The 17,530-nt window shown below is 41.5% G+C and overlaps 2 protein-coding genes across 2 annotated transcripts; both read left to right on the top strand.

Annotated features, from left to right (window-relative positions):
• The first annotated feature begins 806 nt into the window (after positions 1-806).
• On the top strand, positions 807-2,049 carry foxg1c (forkhead box G1c). The gene has a single exon (XM_072391761.1). The coding sequence runs from the start codon at positions 807-809 to the stop codon at positions 2,010-2,012; it is 1,206 nt and encodes a 401-aa protein (XP_072247862.1). The 3' UTR covers positions 2,013-2,049.
• Positions 2,050-6,611: 4,562 nt separating this feature from the next.
• Positions 6,612-9,616, top strand: snrpd2 (small nuclear ribonucleoprotein D2 polypeptide). The gene is made up of 3 exons (XM_072392810.1): positions 6,612-6,727; positions 7,562-7,741; positions 9,186-9,616. Coding segments are annotated over exons 1-3 (357 nt in total). The 5' UTR covers positions 6,612-6,725; the 3' UTR covers positions 9,361-9,616.
• Positions 9,617-17,530: the final 7,914 nt, after the last annotated feature.

Raw genomic sequence — 17,530 nt, 5'->3', positions numbered from 1 at the left:
TCAGAGAAGAAAAGCCTTTCTCACAGCTTCTTAAAGACAGGCCAAGCAACGATTTATGATCACTTTTGATCAGGCTCAGCTGGAATACTTTTGGGTTCACCAATTTAACCGAACATGGATCACTTTACCAAAGAAAACATGGAAAGAATTTGCAACGCTTGGTGTGGTGTATGTGTCCATGCTTTATGATGTCCTGTTAAGGACAGATGACAGTGCAGACAGCAGTTGTCGCTTTCTTCCTGTCTTTCATTGGCATTTTGTCAAATTGTGATTTTGGATAGACTAAAGGTGCGCAGGTAAAAGGAGCAGATAAATTTAGAGTACGATGAAGTGTAAGCCCAGAGGGCGAGGTGCATGCGAGGATCTTGCGTTTCTCGTATCACGGAAGTGTTATAATTGCACCTGAGAGTTCAGCGATCAGTCTAACAGATTGACAGCACACTCATTTTATTTAGGTGAGAAGCACTTCTGTTTGGTTTTTATCAGTCACACAGAAAAGGGCGATTTCATAGGCTGTTTCCTCTGCGCAACTTGTTCTATTCTTCTTCAAACTGATTAGTCTAAAGTGCGCAGATTACGCCGTAGATTTACGCCTCATTTGATCAAGTAACCTATCAAACTAATGCGCTAGGTTTTGTCGGTATCGACTCCTGAGTTGCTGTGATCATGCGCATTTGTTGGCACGCTGTTTAGCCAGTGCGCCTTTGCCTCCTCACCACTTTGAAGCATCGTATCTCTGCTCTGTGCGCTCAGTGACGCGCTCTCATCTGAGAAGTGAAGGGGTGAATTGACGCACCGAGATGGACATGGAGGATTTGAAAACTCCGAACCGATGCCTCCACAAGTCTTCTTTCAGCATCAGCAGCCTGCTGTGGAGGAGAGATGGTGTGATGGGTGATCAGGAGTCTTCTGCTCCGTCCCAAAAACTGCGCTCGACTCACCCTGAGAAAGCCACCCAGGAGGAGAACTTTGACCGCGCGAAAAGCTGCGAAAACTCAAAACGAAGCACTAAAGTGGATATCAAGACAGTGTCTGTAAAGCGAGAGGAGAATGAGGGGGAATCAAAGAAAGCCGGAGGAGCAGAGGAAGGCGTTAAAACTGAGAAACCTCCTTTCAGTTATAACGCGCTCATCATGATGGCGATCCGCCAAAGCCCCGCAAGACGACTCACACTTAATGGCATTTATGAATTTATCATGGACAACTTTCCTTATTACCGACAGAACAGACAAGGGTGGCAGAATTCCATCAGACACAACCTGAGCCTGAACAAGTGTTTTGTTAAAGTGCCGCGCCACTACGACGACCCGGGAAAGGGGAACTACTGGATGCTGGACCCCTGCAGTGATGATGTCTTCATAGGGGGCACCTCAGGGAAACTCCGGCGCAGAACAACTATAGGCTCCAGAACAAAACTTGGTCTAAAAAGAGGAGGGGGTCGACTCGTGTCCTCCAACACGGCAACCAGTGTTACATTAGCCGCAGCAAGTTCGTTTTACTGGCCTGTGCCGCCGTTTATACCTCTCCAAACACCGGTGCGCACACACCTCGGCGCAGGGACTTATTTGACTGCTCAACCCCGCTTTTCCAACCATTCCACTTCGGTTGTTTCCCAGCGGGCTCGGCTGAGCGCCTCTGCAGCAGATGCCGCAGAGCGGCTCGTGCAGACTCACCAGGAGATGTCTTACATCGGAGTCAGCTGCGCGCAATCCCGCCGCCATCAGATGGGCACCGCCTGCACCGCCTTCTCCACGTCCTTCCCCGCGTGTACCCTGCCACTGCCTGACCCGTGCTCTTTTAACATGATCTCCGGACAAGCCAGCTACTTTTACTCTCACCAACTACCACGTGCAGCCGCGTTTAGTCCGTGTCAAGAAGAGTGCGTCAGCTCCAGGACGTCGCCGGGACAGTTTTTATCCAAGAGCGGTCACTCAGACCTCGGGAGATGCTGTAATGACTTTTCAAATTACTGCCCACAAGTCAGTTCAAGCCCTTGGAATATAAACAAATAAACCCTTGGTTATGAGACCATTATACAGTAGTGTAGAATTTGGAAGCTGAGCGAATAAAAGGCCAAAACATGTTTATATGGTCAAGGACGCATAACCTTTCAACTTTATCTGATCATTTCCTTGTGTTGCACTGGAAGACTGAAATGGCATCAATGACAACATGAAAACTAGTGCCATGCAGTGTGATTTGAATGAACAAAAACAGGTATCCAGATGAATAAAGACAAAAAAAAGACGCTACCTAACCTGTGCCTCACATGCTTTCCAAGATGCGCAAAAGATGCACTTAGATGTTTTCCTAAAACAATAAAGTGATCAGTGACTACATGGTCTGCATCTGTTAGCTGAAGCTATTTCTTTTTTTGTTTGTTTCCTTTTTAAGGGAGAAATATCTCCAGTTGACCTTTGTCATTCATTTTCCACTGACGCACTAATCAGTGTGGAACAGAAAAGTGATGCTTGTGCGCATGTTATCATTTTAGGCCCGGTGCCTTTTCAGAAAAGGAATTGTTTTTTTTTTTTAAATGAACAAATAAGATTAACTTCAGTCTGTTAGTCAACGTGTTTTCCAGCATTTGAAGACCAAATGTTTAAAACGCAATGACAAGGCGTTCCGGGTAACTTCATTCGAAAAGCAAAAATATCCCTGAATTAGTCCGAAGAGCTGCAGTTACTGAGTGAGTAAAAATGACAGTGTAAAAAAAAGGGATTACACTGAAACTGTTGGTTTGCTGCACTGATTGCCTTCAATTTCGTTGATGTTGCAGCTATAAAAAGGAAAAAAAAAGACATTCCTGTTTTAATTATATTACATGTAATTAAACGATAAATAATGCATTTTTAATTGTGTTTTCCTTTTGCCTCATTAAAGTCTTATACTGTTGTTGATTGTTCTTATTTGGCTGTGTTATTAAACGTTTCACTCTGGAGATTTGAGCCCGCACAAGGACCATATATAAGTGAACTGAATTAAGCGTTTGAAGGGGAAACTGGTGCGTGTCTAAGGATCAAGAGTTCAGTCTGTTGAGGACTGAGAGGAAACCTCAACAGGTACCCCTCAGGTATCCAATGCGGCACATCTTATTGATCAGTCCTGTGTTCCACGCGATCGCTTCAAGTGAAACTTTGCCGTTACCCCCTCTCGGGCACAAATTGATACAAAAAACATATATATATGTATGTATGAGGAAACGGATTAGAGCACCTATTTGAATGGCTGCCTCTTTCAAACAAAAGGCCCTTTGTGTGGAAACACCTGAGCCCGTCACAGTCACAGTCGCCTGTGGTTAAAGCAGACAGGGCCAGATCAGGTAACGTCAGTGTTGGCAAACTCACCGTCTGGATAGAGACGTAGATGGTAGTCTAATATTTTCATCACTGGCATGAGTAATTGCGGTCGTCAGAGAAGAGAGAAGGGAGGGGGGGAACACACACAGAGCCGAATCAACAGGTTTCTGGGGCCAATGTTTATATCCTGAGGCAGGAGTAAGAAGATACTGCTTTGCTGTATGTAGTAAACGATCACCTTCCCTTCTGAAAGCTTTGCCAAATACCATAAATCACGGAAGTATGATTTTATTAGAATTTTTCCATTTGGATTGACAGGGGTCGATGCTGATATCTGTCGCCGATCACGTACTCAGGGTGACTAAAATATGTGTGTGAAAAGACTTTTTCTTTTTTTTTACACAAAAATAGCCGCAAAACTACCGAGTGGTCAATTTGGAATATGTGTGGGCTCTAGAAGAGGGGAAGTTACTTTTAGAAAATTAGCAATCAGGTGTCTATTGATCTTTTTCACTGTCCCTGATTTATATTCTGTTGTTAAACACGTGCTTCTTGTATCTTTCTACCCAAGTGTACATTTATTGCTTCTGCAGTGTGTTTGGGATCATTGCTATACTGAAAAGTAAAGCTTCTGCCAATGTTGTTGCATGATAAATATCTGATCAGGATCCAAATCTGATGGCACTTCTGAGGGGTTCATAATCATGTCAATTTTGACAAGATCCCCAACACTGCTGGCTGAAATCCAGCCTCCAAACCACAACAGAGCCTCCATCCATTTGACAGTTATCTTTAATTGCTGACTGTTGTTCTCGCTCTACATTTTGAGAAAGGATTTAACCAAATTTTTCAAATTTGGATTCATCCCTCCATAAGACCTGTTGCCACTGATTTTCAGCCCAGTTCTTGTGACATTTGGCATAGCTCAGCCTTTTCTTCAGCCAACCTTCCATGGAGTCCTGTTCCGATAAAGCTTCAGTAAACTGTAGATGGATCAACTGAAGGTCCAGATGCATCTTTCAGGTCTTTGCTGGATATTTTCCCTTTTCTTAAGTACATCACTTTCACACACAGTTCATCTGGTGTAGATAGTTTCATCTGTTATCCTCCATTTGTCCAGTGTCTTAACGTTTTTTTAAAGGTCACATTGCACACCATGCTGAGATATGTTTTCAGTTGACAGCTTTTTTCAGGTCGTCTGGAATCACTTTGGTGGTGACAAAATATTATTTCATGTCTGTCAGATCGTGTTATTGGTGGCATTTTTGAGGATGTGACTGTATTGTGAACAAATTGTATGTCTTTGTGACAGGCTGTTGGTAACAACGTGTCTGAGGATTGAATTCAAAACTGGTTCTTTGTTGTATTGTCTGTTATGTGTAGACAAAGCACTGGTTCATCCCTTGAATGAGGTGTATTTTTATGCTTCAGTGATTCATAGGTCCGTGTTAAGTGGCTTAACAAACAAAGAAAGCACATTAACTTACTAACAGTGCCTGACAAAAGAGTTCACCCTCACTGCTCCATTACACGTTCCCCTATAAAACTACAAAATATTTTTTATTTTGGTACTTTAATTCACAACCCCATTGTTTTAATAAATTACTATTACTTACAACTAGTAGGTGGGGGAAAAAAGGCTGTGAGATGTCCTTCATAGACTCAAGCAACAAACAAATAATATACCACGAACGACACAAACTGATAAGGATTTTGTGAAATCAGGCCATCTCCATCTCCTCTTTGTGCACCACAAAGGAGCAAAGCAGTGAAACGCAAACAGGCCCTTGAATATTGGCCGCCACTGATTAACTCTGATAAATAAAGAAACTTGAAGCGGTTAGTGTTGTAGAGTTAGAAATGTCTGTCTTCCATCTTATAAGTGCTAAGGTTGGATTTAAGGGCACTGCAGCACCCATAACAATATTATAAGTTGTGTTTGGTCTCTGTACAGAGGACACTGACCCTGCCCCCTATTCAATCCAATCACGATACACAAGCCCTGACAAAGTGCAATCCGTTTGGGCCTTCTTGAGATTCAGAAATGATGTTTTACAAATCAGCCTTACACTATTCAAGCCGTGCCAAACCGACAGGCCAACACGTATCTTAGTCTTGCCCATCTGATTTAACGGATGCTGCCCTCTAAATTGAGTGGCGGCAAAGTGTTTCCAGATTAGTCGCTGCAGTCCCATCACATGTAAGGTATCGCTCATTTTATTCAACATCTTAAGATGCGAGTCTCTCGGCTTGGCCGGGTGTGCTTCACGAAGGTATAGTAGCTCTCTGGAAATCAATCCCACACAGTCAACTCTCCCAGCAGCACACAGGCTGCCATTATCTGCAGCGAGTGATTTCCACAGGTAGATCTGTAACCTTTGGAATAAGGTGGGAGGGTTGTGCACCCATAGGCGTCTGTCTGTCTCTTGCCAGAAAGCCAATCTCTTAGTGTCTCGTTGCTGCTGTGGAGCATACATTCCCTTCTCTGGCTCTCTCTCTCTCTCTCTTTGCTCTCACATGTGTACACACACACACACCTCCTTGTCCTACAACATTTAATAGCAAAACAAAGACCTAACTGTTTGGTCTGCAGTATCAGAGTGGCAGCTTCCTCTCCCTTATTTTTGTCTGCTGACAATGTCTTTTTTTGGTTTATTTTGAATCACACACCCTAGAGAATCATCATCATTATTGTTATCATTACTTTTCACATTATCATCATCATTATTCAGTCTTGATCAGCTAAATCAACTAATCAACAAAATATATTCTTTCTAAGCAGCACACAGCAAATTGACATTATAGACCGCTTTGATTGCAGTGTATTGGCATACATATGTATAAATATATATAAGAAATGTGATTAAATTAACGTGAACGTCATGGTTCCAAAACGATGGCGAAAAAAGAGTGAAAGATAGACACAAGTAAGCAGGTATGTGACATTAGCTTTTCTTTTAATTTACAAATTACCCATTATTATCGTTGTTGTTCATACTGTATTTCATTCACTTCATTTGCAGTATATTGTAATGTTTTTATATGCTTTGTATTCTATTTAAGTTTTATGTTTAGATTTGTAAGAGTTTATAGTGGAGCCAGGGACACAGATGCAAATTAGCCATGGTTAGAAACCTGTATGCATGACATCTCCTTTGTGTTCTATATATTAATCAATGTCCCCTGTATTTGCACCTGCTAAAGAAATAAATAAATAAATAAAGGAAGAGAGAGGAGAAGAAGAAGAGAAAGTCCGGGCTGCACCTGTAATAACCCGGTAGTTGTAACAACATTTTGAAGCGCGTACTACGTGACCCGGAAGTAGCTCTGTCCACGCGAGTCGAGTGAATCGTCGCGAATACGAAGGCAACCGTGGAGAAGAGCTCAGTAGGACTTGAGAAAATTTTTTTTTATTGACCAGCAATCATGTAAGTATCTTGGAGGATGACCCATTCTTCAGAAAGGTGCTCTCATTTAAACTCAGAAGCAAAGCTACGACTTTAGGCATCTAGTAGTAAGAATGCTAACCCTGCTAGCCTATTCACCGACCCAGGCTAGTCAGCTTTAGCTGTGTTGCTTCGTACTGCTTGACCGAAGCTGTTTTTGCAGCTTGCTATGTCACAGCTACGTTGTTATATCTACAACGAAAAATAAAAAAAATACGTCTGTACAACGTTAATATTAATTTGTTGAAAGTTGTTTTTAGGAATCGATCAACGCTGTTTGCTAATTGCTAACAGCGTGCTAGTGTGCGTGTTTTGCTTGGTTATTTTGCGTATGCGGTCGGATGAATATGTGCATAGGCAGATTATAAATACAGTTTAATGTTAACCTCTGCTGAACCCTGTCATAATTCACACTTTTATTTTTATACAGTTCAGTGGAACCTTTCGACTTTTGCTAATCATACTTTATGGATTGATTGGATGGGTTTTTTTGTTTGGTTGTTTTTTTTCTTTTTTTGTTGTTGTTAGCTTCTTTTATTTAAACACGCCTGCAGGCAACCTCAGGCAAAAAATCTTTACTGTTAGTTTTTGCTTGTATATATTTTATTTATATATTTAATATATTTTTTTGTTAAACCAGAAGGTCAACAGTTATTCTTGTAAATGAATTCAAACATGGAGTGGGAAAAACATAATAAAAACCTAAACCTTGTGGGAGGGGGGAGAGGGGGGGTATATGGCAAGGCAAAATAACCCCTGTGTGCATTTATTTGGTCTGATAATACAAGTCGGTTTTTGTGTGGTTGTAATTTCCAGGAGTCTGTTGACGAAGCCCAAGTCAGAGATGACCCCCGAGGAGCTCCAGAAACGGGAGGAGGAGGAGTTCAACACCGGCCCCCTCTCGGTGCTCACCCAGTCGGTCAAAAACAACACTCAGGTCCTCATCAACTGTCGCAACAATAAGAAGCTGCTCGGGAGAGTCAAAGCTTTTGACAGGTACTGAGTCGATGACTGATAAACGAGCGTAAGGGTATTATCAGGGTTTCTCCTTTAAAATGGCCACAATCTCAATTTTTGGGACCGAAAAAAGGTCCCAGATGCGATTTTTGACCGTTCCAAAGACTACGGAGAATAAAGATTATGGAATATTTTTTTATCTGTAGGTGGAGGATTAGTATTAATCATGGAGAAACAAAACTGAAACAGCATAAAACTCAACAAGTATCAATGCTAACCGTGCAGTTTGGTATGAATTTATCTGTGTACGCGTAGCAAAGTGATAGTCAGATTTATAGTTTGACACTGCTTCTGTTCATTTGATGCGGATACGTTTCATTTTGGGAGGAGAACTGGTTTGAGAGACATAGCATTTTAATGTCTGGAAGCAGTGAGGAGCTTTGGGTAGAAATCGGGGAAACTGAGTTGATTTGGTCTTTTATATGTTCTATAAAAGCAGTAGAGACAAGGGCGAGCGGTTTCAAACAGTGCTCGCTTATTCGAGCATCTGGAAGGGATACTTTAGTGTGGAATTATATCATTTACAGTACAAGTTTTTTTTTTTTTTTTTTTTTTACAACAAGCAGTTTCAGTCACAGTAGGATGAATCAAATTTTGCATTTTTGAAGCAGCATCGTAGAAAATGCTGGAAACTGAGCAAAACTTTAGGGAGTGAAACAAAACAATGTGCTTACTCTTTCCTTTTTTTTTTTTTTTTCTTATGAATGCATTTCTATTTGCAAAGCTGGTGGGCCAGTTTAAAGTTTTTCAGACCTTTTACACGTTTATTGACGACACACATCGGCTTTGGTCACTACAGCTAAGTTCATCCATGGTAATCGCTGCCATTTAGAGACAACGGGGGGGGGGTTGCACACATCAGACTGTCAGAATGAATGAAAGTTGATGTGAAATTATTCTTATGTTGCGTTCATAATGGTTTTTAACTGTTTTGTCTGCTGTGGAATATTTAAGTTTAATTTCCTTTGATGTACTCGAGCTCGTGTGCTGGCAGGAATTCATGAAGTGGCGTTGCAGAATGAAACGTTAGTGTGGCGGGTTTATCTGGCTTTGTGTTCACAGCCTGCCCCGACGTCTTACTGAATTTACATTCACATTTGTTTCGCTGGGAGGGAGACTTGGACGTTGAAAATTGATACATTTATTGACTTCATGAGCCGGGGAATATGACTGAGCAGTGCTTTGCGGTTGGATGATTTAGCTGGCAACTGAAAGTATTCCAATTATGACTTTACTTTTATTTATTTATTTATTTAATATGAAATGAAAAGATGACAAATACTACTGCTCATCAAGAATGTTCCCCAACGGCCCCCGGATTACCCACCCGTCTGCGCAGCGTCGCAGGCTGATTTCAACTTTTTGTCTGTGTGTCTCGGTGAGACGAGTTTCTAACAGGCTTCTGTCCCGACCGTCGTTTCAGGCATTGCAACATGGTGTTGGAGAACGTGAAGGAGATGTGGACGGAAGTTCCCAAAAGCGGCAAGGGAAAGAAGAAGTCGAAGCCCGTGAACAAAGACCGCTACATTTCCAAAATGTTCCTCAGGGGGGACTCTGTCATCGTCGTGCTGAGAAATCCTTTGATCACAGGAAAATGAACTTTGTTTATTTAGTTGTTTTGTTTTTTTTAAAGGCGCACCCAGCTGAACAGCTCAGTTTTTTTCTTTTGAGAGATTTAAAGGCCGTGCATTGTCATTTATGTTAACTAATTTGATTGGATTTTTGTTGGTGGAGCGCTGCCTTCACAGAAAAAAAGTGTCAACAAATGTATCTTTCCACTGTTTAGACAGTTGGGCGTAACGCCGTCTGATTATTGCTTTTCCATTTTTAATAATAAAAGGGATGGACTTGAAAGTTGTGCGGCTATTTGTTTTCTTGTCTCTTCCACGTATCGATTCCTGCCTCACCGCTATTCCACGAGAGTTTATTTCACCTCGTCTTCTGCGTATAGAAGTGAAAACCTTGGAGAAAAGTTCTCCATGCCTCCCCCTCCCCCTCCCTCCGCTGCCATCGTTTCACTCTCCCCTGACAGCATCTTGGGTGTCAGGTTTGATTTCAGTCAGCAGCGCTCAATATGTGACAAACTGCCGTTTAAAGGCCCGCTGCATTATTGATGAGACCAGATGTGCTGACTGTCACTTCACACCCTCATCTCTCCATTCCGGCCCCTCCTGACCACTTTGTTAATTGTCCTAATAGCTCAACAGCGAGTGTCTCCTTACGTCCCTCCAACATTTAACCTCTGAGCTTCGGTGCTCTCAAATTCAGCGGTGAAGTGTCGGTAAATAAAATGTGTATTTTTCAGTTTTGGAGAATTGATTGCCATCGATTTCTTCTTTTTTTTTTAAATTGGTTTTTGTATTCCCTCTGGTTTTAAAGCAGATTTTATATCCAGGATGGACATCCTATATTAATTTGTAACAAATTTCCGTCATGTCATAAGTAGCCCCAATTTTTCCTCCCTGCTGTGGTGTCCTGCCGCCCTAACATCTTCCATTTGAATCTTAAGTTACGTTCTCCGTGTGAGCCCAAGTGTGCCCGTAAGGCCCGCACCTGTAGAGCATCTGTGTGCGGGCCTCTGATTTACAGCTTCCAGGTGAGGCCTGCCGGAGGGGAGGATTGCACCACCGGGAGAGCCGGTCCGAGTGCCGAAATATGAAATACAGTGAACCTTGGTGACCGCTGGAATACCTTCTGCTCTTGTGCTTAAGGCAAGTCTTAAGTGTTAAAGGAGATCATATAGCAGGAGGATGAAAACATGACTAGTTGTTGCACAGCAGCTGCTTCAGGCTCTGTGGCCTCCAACAGTCATCTCACTTTTTTTTAATCTCACTTCCGTAATAAATGAGCCTGTACTGTACGTTATGCCACCGTAAATAAACGTTAACTCATTTAAGTATAAGATATTATTGTTTAGTCTGAACACTGGAGAACTGAAGCTCTGTACCATGTCCAGGTGATAATGCAGGAAACATGACTGACAGTAAAACTTTACGGCTTTATCTTAGACTCTGCTTTACCTTTGACCCTACAAGCACTTTGAATACCTAGTTAAAACGCTCCTGATTTGAGTTGCCACCTTAAACATCAAAACGTTCAGGCAACTAAGTGAGTAAATGAACATTTCCAAACCTTGGTGTGTCGGCTGAATGCCTTGGATATATGTGGCAGGCTCATGCTGACTAAATGAAGGGTTGTTATGATGACGATCGCTTGGTTACTGTAGCAGTGTTTCCTAGGTGATACTGAACCTTTTTTACAGCGCATCATTTAATCCAAAGTGAATTAAAAGACGTATCCAATCAGGGTCACATTGCTGAACATGGTCTTATCTTAGAAACATAAGTCAAAGGAGGCATCTCAAAACAACTCAAATCAAATGGAAGTTAAATGTGAACGGAGAGATGTAAAATGCCAAGAAAAGGTCAAAAGTAGGTGCAAAAAAGTTGGCGCACGAAATGCCCGAAGTTAGATGCAAAGTGAACATAAGACAAAACAAAGCTCATAGTTACTAAAGGGAGACCCTAAACAACCATTATTAGATGCAGGATGATCACAGACAGAAAGGGGCTTTGAAAGGATGCAAAACGTCAAAAAAGTGACCCAAAATAACCACAAAAAACATGCAAAACGAGAACAAAGGGACAGGAAAGGTAGCAGATCTGATGGTTCCGCGTTAAAGGTTTCCCAAAGAGTGTTTATGTGGGGAGACTACAGAGATTTAGAAAAGATAAAAACAAGACCAACTAAAAGAGCAACTGGGTCTGTCAATGCAGGACCAGGCCTTACATCAGCGCAGTTTCTTCATTAATGGGTCATTTTTGTGTGTGGCCGAAGCTGAGAAAAGCCCAAACCACCGACAGACACACTTGGAGTGACTCTATCAGAAACTGGACATTTAAAGGTTGTTTTGGGTCAGATGACACATTTCAACAATGAAACTTAGCTGCAGCATCCTGGGACAGGAGCTGTCAAAAGGTTGCGCGGGTCTCTTTGGAGAACAACTTTGAGGGCCTCATTTGTTGGCTGTCATCACGCACTTCTCTCATGTTACTGCACTCATCTCGAAGGCGCCTCGAGAAGCCTCTCTCCCTCCCGATTTTGGGGGCGAACGATCCACGAGCAGGAAGGCAGATGTTTTATTCAGGAGGTAAGCGATAAGAGGGAGGGGAAGTGTGATTATGATAGCGATCGGCCATGCATCGATACCCAACCCTCCGAGCAACGCGACACCCTGCAGCGCATCGACCGGCCTCCAGTAACCGGAGCCGCCGCCGCAGTTTGTTTTCAAGCAGAGCCGCGGTCCGGGTGTCAGGTGGGGGAGGTGGGGTCAGAGGAGGGGAAGATGGCGATGGAAGCGTGAGAGAGAGCAGGAGGAGGCGGTATCAGCTCCGTAAATACAATAAATACAAACACCTCGTCCTCTTGAAGCGCGCGGTGCGACAACTCAGAGCGGAACAACGGGGGTCGGATGCTTGTCCACCCCGACCCGGTTTAGAAGCAAACACCAGTGTAGTGAAGAAAGGGGGCGAGACAAGTTGTATGCAATCATGGTTATATGAATATATAAAGTGGTTTTGGATGAGTGGTGATGCTTCAGTTTCTCGCAAACTGATTTAGATCAGAACTTTCTGAAAAATGTAACATGTTCCCTAAATCAAAAGAAACAGTAGAAGTTGACCATGCATACGCATAATATATAGGATACGGCCGGAACTCGGAGAAAAACCGTCTATCTGTCAATGGGAAAGTCGCTGGTTCGATCCCTGACTGAACCAGTCAGCAGAAAATCGTCATATAAAGGGGTCTCTTTGCCATTTTAAGTTGAAATCGCATTGCTTTGTGAATGCCAGGTTTAACTACGAATGACACGATTATGCAAACAATAAAAAAATTACAAAAAGTTGGAAAGATTCGTATTTCATATTATTTAATACAAATGTAATTAATTTAGTCTATATTAACATACGCTATACAGTTAAATATTTTTTCATAAAGATACTAAAATACTTTATAACTTGACACAAAATTAATATTTTTGCCATTTTAATTGATATAAAGAATAATTCTGAACATCGTCAACGAGCAATAGACAAAAGTGCCTTAAATAATTGTGTAGGTCCCAACGTTGGGGAGCCACAAAATGGACATAGACACCACATTTAAGGAGCTTAAATCTCTGTAGTAGCATCGTGAAGTTTCTAGTGATGTGACAACCTACTGCAAAAGTCTTGTTGGTAGATTATTATTATCATTATTATTACTTTTTTAGAACTTGAAATAAAACGCACCAGAGCTTCGGTGTCGGCCGACCAGAAATCACCCTATGAAACGTCTAGCTTAACGCTTATTCTTTATCAGCCAAATGTTGTGCAAATGTTCGAAAGTGTACGCAGAAAAAGAAAAGAAAAATAAACAAAATTGGAATCAGAAGCTGTATATATCATCAGTTGCACCCGATTGATCATAGTTTTTTTTATGAACTTTCCTTTTATGTCAGAACCAATCACCCTGAATGTAACATTTATAGAACATGTTTATAACGAATTTGGCATAAACTGAATTCATCAACCACGTTTCAGTTCAGTCATTTAATCATTTCGGTCTTTCAGGTTGGGTTCAGCACAGATGCAGTACCGCTGCTGACTGTGAGATCATATTGCCACCTGCTGGATTACAATAGTATTGCAACAAGGTCGAAAATCAGAATCAAGTTTATTGGCAAGTAGGTTTGCACTTACAAGGAATCTGACTTGGTGCAGAGTATTAAAGTGTAGACAATATAGATATATTTACAGAAGAAAAGCAGCTGAGTTAAAAATAGCACAACCTGAACTCTGTTGACAGAAAGAATAAGGAGCTGCATCAGTAAGATTTTGAGGTGATGGACTTTTTGCCACCACTCTGTTTATTTTCGGAGGAACATATTTCACATTTCTCTTTCAGAAAAATCGACAGAATTAACTTGCCAAAAAAAAAAAGCTGAGATTAAAAAAAAAACACTGCGGATGATATGAAAAGTTCCTCAAAAACATCACAGAGAGACCAAACCACTTTCTGATCTCCAGTGGCTCACAAGAAGAGAAACTGTTGTCAGAGTCACACCCTAAATGTGTGTAAGTTATAAATAGCTCCTGCAAACAGAGAGTCTTCCCTCTGAATTTCTCACATAGTTTAGTTTCAGTAAGTGTTTTCTAACAGTCCAGAATTACCAAAAACCGCACAAAATCAAAGATTACGGGCGGGGACTACATAAATTTGTATATTTGAACTTTCTTTTTTCCATTTCCCAGTAGTTGTTTCACAACCCCTCTGTTTTATCCATCAGCAGAATATATATGGTACATTTATTTCAATGGTTAGCAACTTATTTGGCTTCTGGTGTCTAACAAAAAGAAACACTCTGGGGTCATGTTTCAGATTTAAATAAGTTGCTGACAGCTCCAACACACCGTGACTTTTCCCTCTCAACTGCTCACATGGTGTCATTTCAGTTCATGATCAAATGATGTAATGTTCACCCACAGCTCTCTTCAGGTTGAACGGTCCAGGTTCAATGCTCAGAGAAACTGCAAAACAAACCCTCCAAGAACTACATCTCAGACTCTACAGGCCTCGGTTAGCATGTTAAATGTTAAAGCTCATGACAGCACAATTAGAAAAAGGGTGAACAAGTATGGCTTTGAATGGAAGGTAAAGACCTCAGCCCGATTGAAATACAATGGCAGAACCTGACGATAACTGTGGATGAACAAATACCTTCATACCTCAATGAGCTGAAGCAATGTTTAAAGTATATTGGGCAAAATTCAGAGACTGATACATCATACAGAGAACGTTTACTTCAAGTTATTGCTGTTACAGGTGGTTCCACAAGCTACTAATCATGGGATGTACTTCATTTTCACCCACTTATTCAGCATTTTGGCTTGGTTTTTAGTTAAATGAATATGACACAGTGTAATATGTCATGTGTTGTGTTTCATCCGATGTTGTATCTACCTGATTTTAAGACCCGGTAAGAACCAGATGTTTTGTTCTGATTTTCTTTTTAATGATGTCCTCATACACAAAACATAAAGAGACTCTATGCAACAATGTGAAAGATGTGCAACAAATGCCTGTGGACTCTTTTGAAAAATATTTTGACCTTCAGCATTGAGATTCTTGGCTATGTGCTTCCAAATATTGACCGTATGTAGCTCACTGTTCCAGCATTAAAACTGTAAGTTTGGGTTGGACAATGCAAGCAGGCCTCCCAGACAGCTGGCCTCCTTGTGTCTCCCAGAATTTCTAAGACTAGAATGAGGGGCAGGCCTTTACGCTTTCAGGCTCCTCTCTTGCGGAGGCAGCTGCCAGTTTTTAGGACGGGACACAGACACTCTCTCTGCTTCTAAAACTAAGCTGGGCTTAGCTGACATTAGAATTTCACTTACTGATCTCTTCTGTGCACTACTTCTTTTAAAAATACTTGTTTTTGTCTTCTGCTTACTTTTATTAATGCATTTTTTTTGCAAGGCCATTTGTCTTAACACAAACTGAAAAATAATTAAGCTGATCTGAGCTGAGCTTAATCTAATATTTAGTACTTTTAAGGATAGTAGCCGGACATTCATTATCAGTGTGTAGTGGTGCTGTTTTGCCCCTTGAGGAGTTCAGGGCCCACATTTCTGAAGCGTCTCTAAAAATCCCTCTGCCACCCTTTATTTGGCGGGCCTCCAGCTCGGACCTCTTAGTGAACAGTTGTGTCTTGCTCCCATTTGAGTTTACCCTTCTCCAGTCACATTCCCTCGCCATTAAAAAGAGATTGAAGGAGATTCTAAAATGCTTAAGGAGAAAACTGTGTCCACTCGGTTCTCTCTGCTCATACTGTTATATTTAATCCTGTTCTGGCCAACCGTTGCCAACCTCGGGTTCAGGACAGCCTCTTTGTTTCCTTGGTTGAGGTCCAGTTGTATAATTCACTATTTGTCTCCAATTCACCCAAAAGTGGGGACAGAAGCTTTCAGACGCTGCCTCGAGACTATATCCTTTAACAAGTCCTGGACGCGCTGATGTAAGATGCCAAAGTGCAGTCTGTTTACATAACAGCCTCCCTATAGTCTCACAGTGATGAATAGATTTATAGCTGAAGGTGAAATCGAGCCTGGCAAGCCAAAGTTAGTCAAAACCTTACTGATGTGCGTGCTTCTTTAGCATCTTATTTTTCATTGTTCTCCAACTCACGTCAACACCTCTGAGCAGCCATTGCGGCCACTTTGCTTTTCGCCGCTGTCACCCAAGTCCTCCACCAGCTGCAGGTGGTGTTGACCAACTGACGTCAATCTGAGGAAATGAAGCTGTGGTAAATGGGCGGAGCGCATGGTAGGCCTCAGTTGACTGTTTCTGATTCTTTTAAGGGCCGCTTTACAGGAACAGAACCGACTTGTTGAGTCTGAGCAGCCACACAAACCCGTCCACATAGGGTGCAAAGGCTCGCGCAAGATGTTTGAGTTTATGAATCCTGCGCTCTGGCTGACAAAAGAAGAAGAAAAAAAATTCCAACATTTGCTCAGAGCAGTCAGATTTTAATACCTGAGAGTAGCCACACGTGTAGTGAAACTGGGCACACTGGCTTTCTGGTTGTTTACACATGCCAAGTAGACGTAATGCATTCTTTTCACATCCTCTCTTCCACTTATGTTGACAGTGTGCATTATCTCAGTACTTAAAAATTGGGTCATGTGAGGACTCAAACATTGTTTCCATTCATAGCTAGTTTTCTTTTTGTTACCACATTTTCAATATGGAGATTTTGTTGCTCCTTTAATCAAAGCTGGCTTTTCCTCCTCATTCCAGAAGTATTACTCATCAAATGCTTCAGAAAGTTTTTCTATGGTCCAAGACAAACAGTCTGTAGCGTGTAGGAACCTGAAGTTACCCAAACAGCCAGTAGGCGAGGTGGAGGGCTTGACAAGGCCCCATAGTTTGGATAAAATGCTGCCTTCAAGTGCTATTGGAAAGTCAATTAAGCCAAACGCAAGCTACAATTTGGGACTTTCCTGACAGTTCAGCTGTGGCAGGAATTAAGCAGGAGCAATATAACTGCATTTTGATTTTTTTTTTTTGTTCAACTATTGTTGCCTGTAATATAAAATACTTCAAAAACAGGGTTTTGTGAGCCAATATGAGCACAAAGTACATTAACATAAAGTTTAAGCATAATTGTGTGAAACATTATCCATAGGTGTCAGTGTTATGCTGAGACGCTGGGGAGTGTGTGAGGAGTGTCTAAAGCAACCATTTAATAATCAAAACAATGTACAGTCTATTAATAGTTCTAATCACTACTTTCTTTAACAATATAAATACTGCACTCATGGTTTCGTCACTGCTACCTCAACCGATATTTAATATCAAGGAAGATTTCTGAAATTGAAGTAATTTAATAATCTCAAAGATAAATTAGATTGTTGCTGTGTATTATCTACAAATATGATCCTAAAGGAGACTCCTCTCCAGGGAAATAGAGTAATCTTAAAAGGTTGTTGCGCTGGTCAGGAATGAATGACTGTAACGGGCTTCATTGCTGCACAGTTGAAGAAGCCTCTGACTGAAGACGCTGTTGTTTTAGTAGCATATTGTGCTGAGGATGAGTAGTGGTGTTTGTTGAGCTTGGAACTTTGGGGGAAATTTCTACAATCGACTTTAAGGGCTCCACAGTAGTCCCCAGCACAGAGCCTCAAAGTCTTATGTATTTTTGTCATGGCTTCTCATCTTCTAATTTGA

The sequence above is a fragment of the Leuresthes tenuis genome, unplaced genomic scaffold (genome assembly GCF_036924035.1).
Source record: "Leuresthes tenuis unplaced genomic scaffold, fLeuTen1.0.hap1 SCAF_9, whole genome shotgun sequence".
Classification (NCBI taxonomy): Eukaryota; Metazoa; Chordata; class Actinopteri; order Atheriniformes; family Atherinopsidae; genus Leuresthes; species Leuresthes tenuis.
Note: the sequence above shows the minus strand (reverse complement) of the source record. Positions and strands in the feature narration are given on the sequence as shown.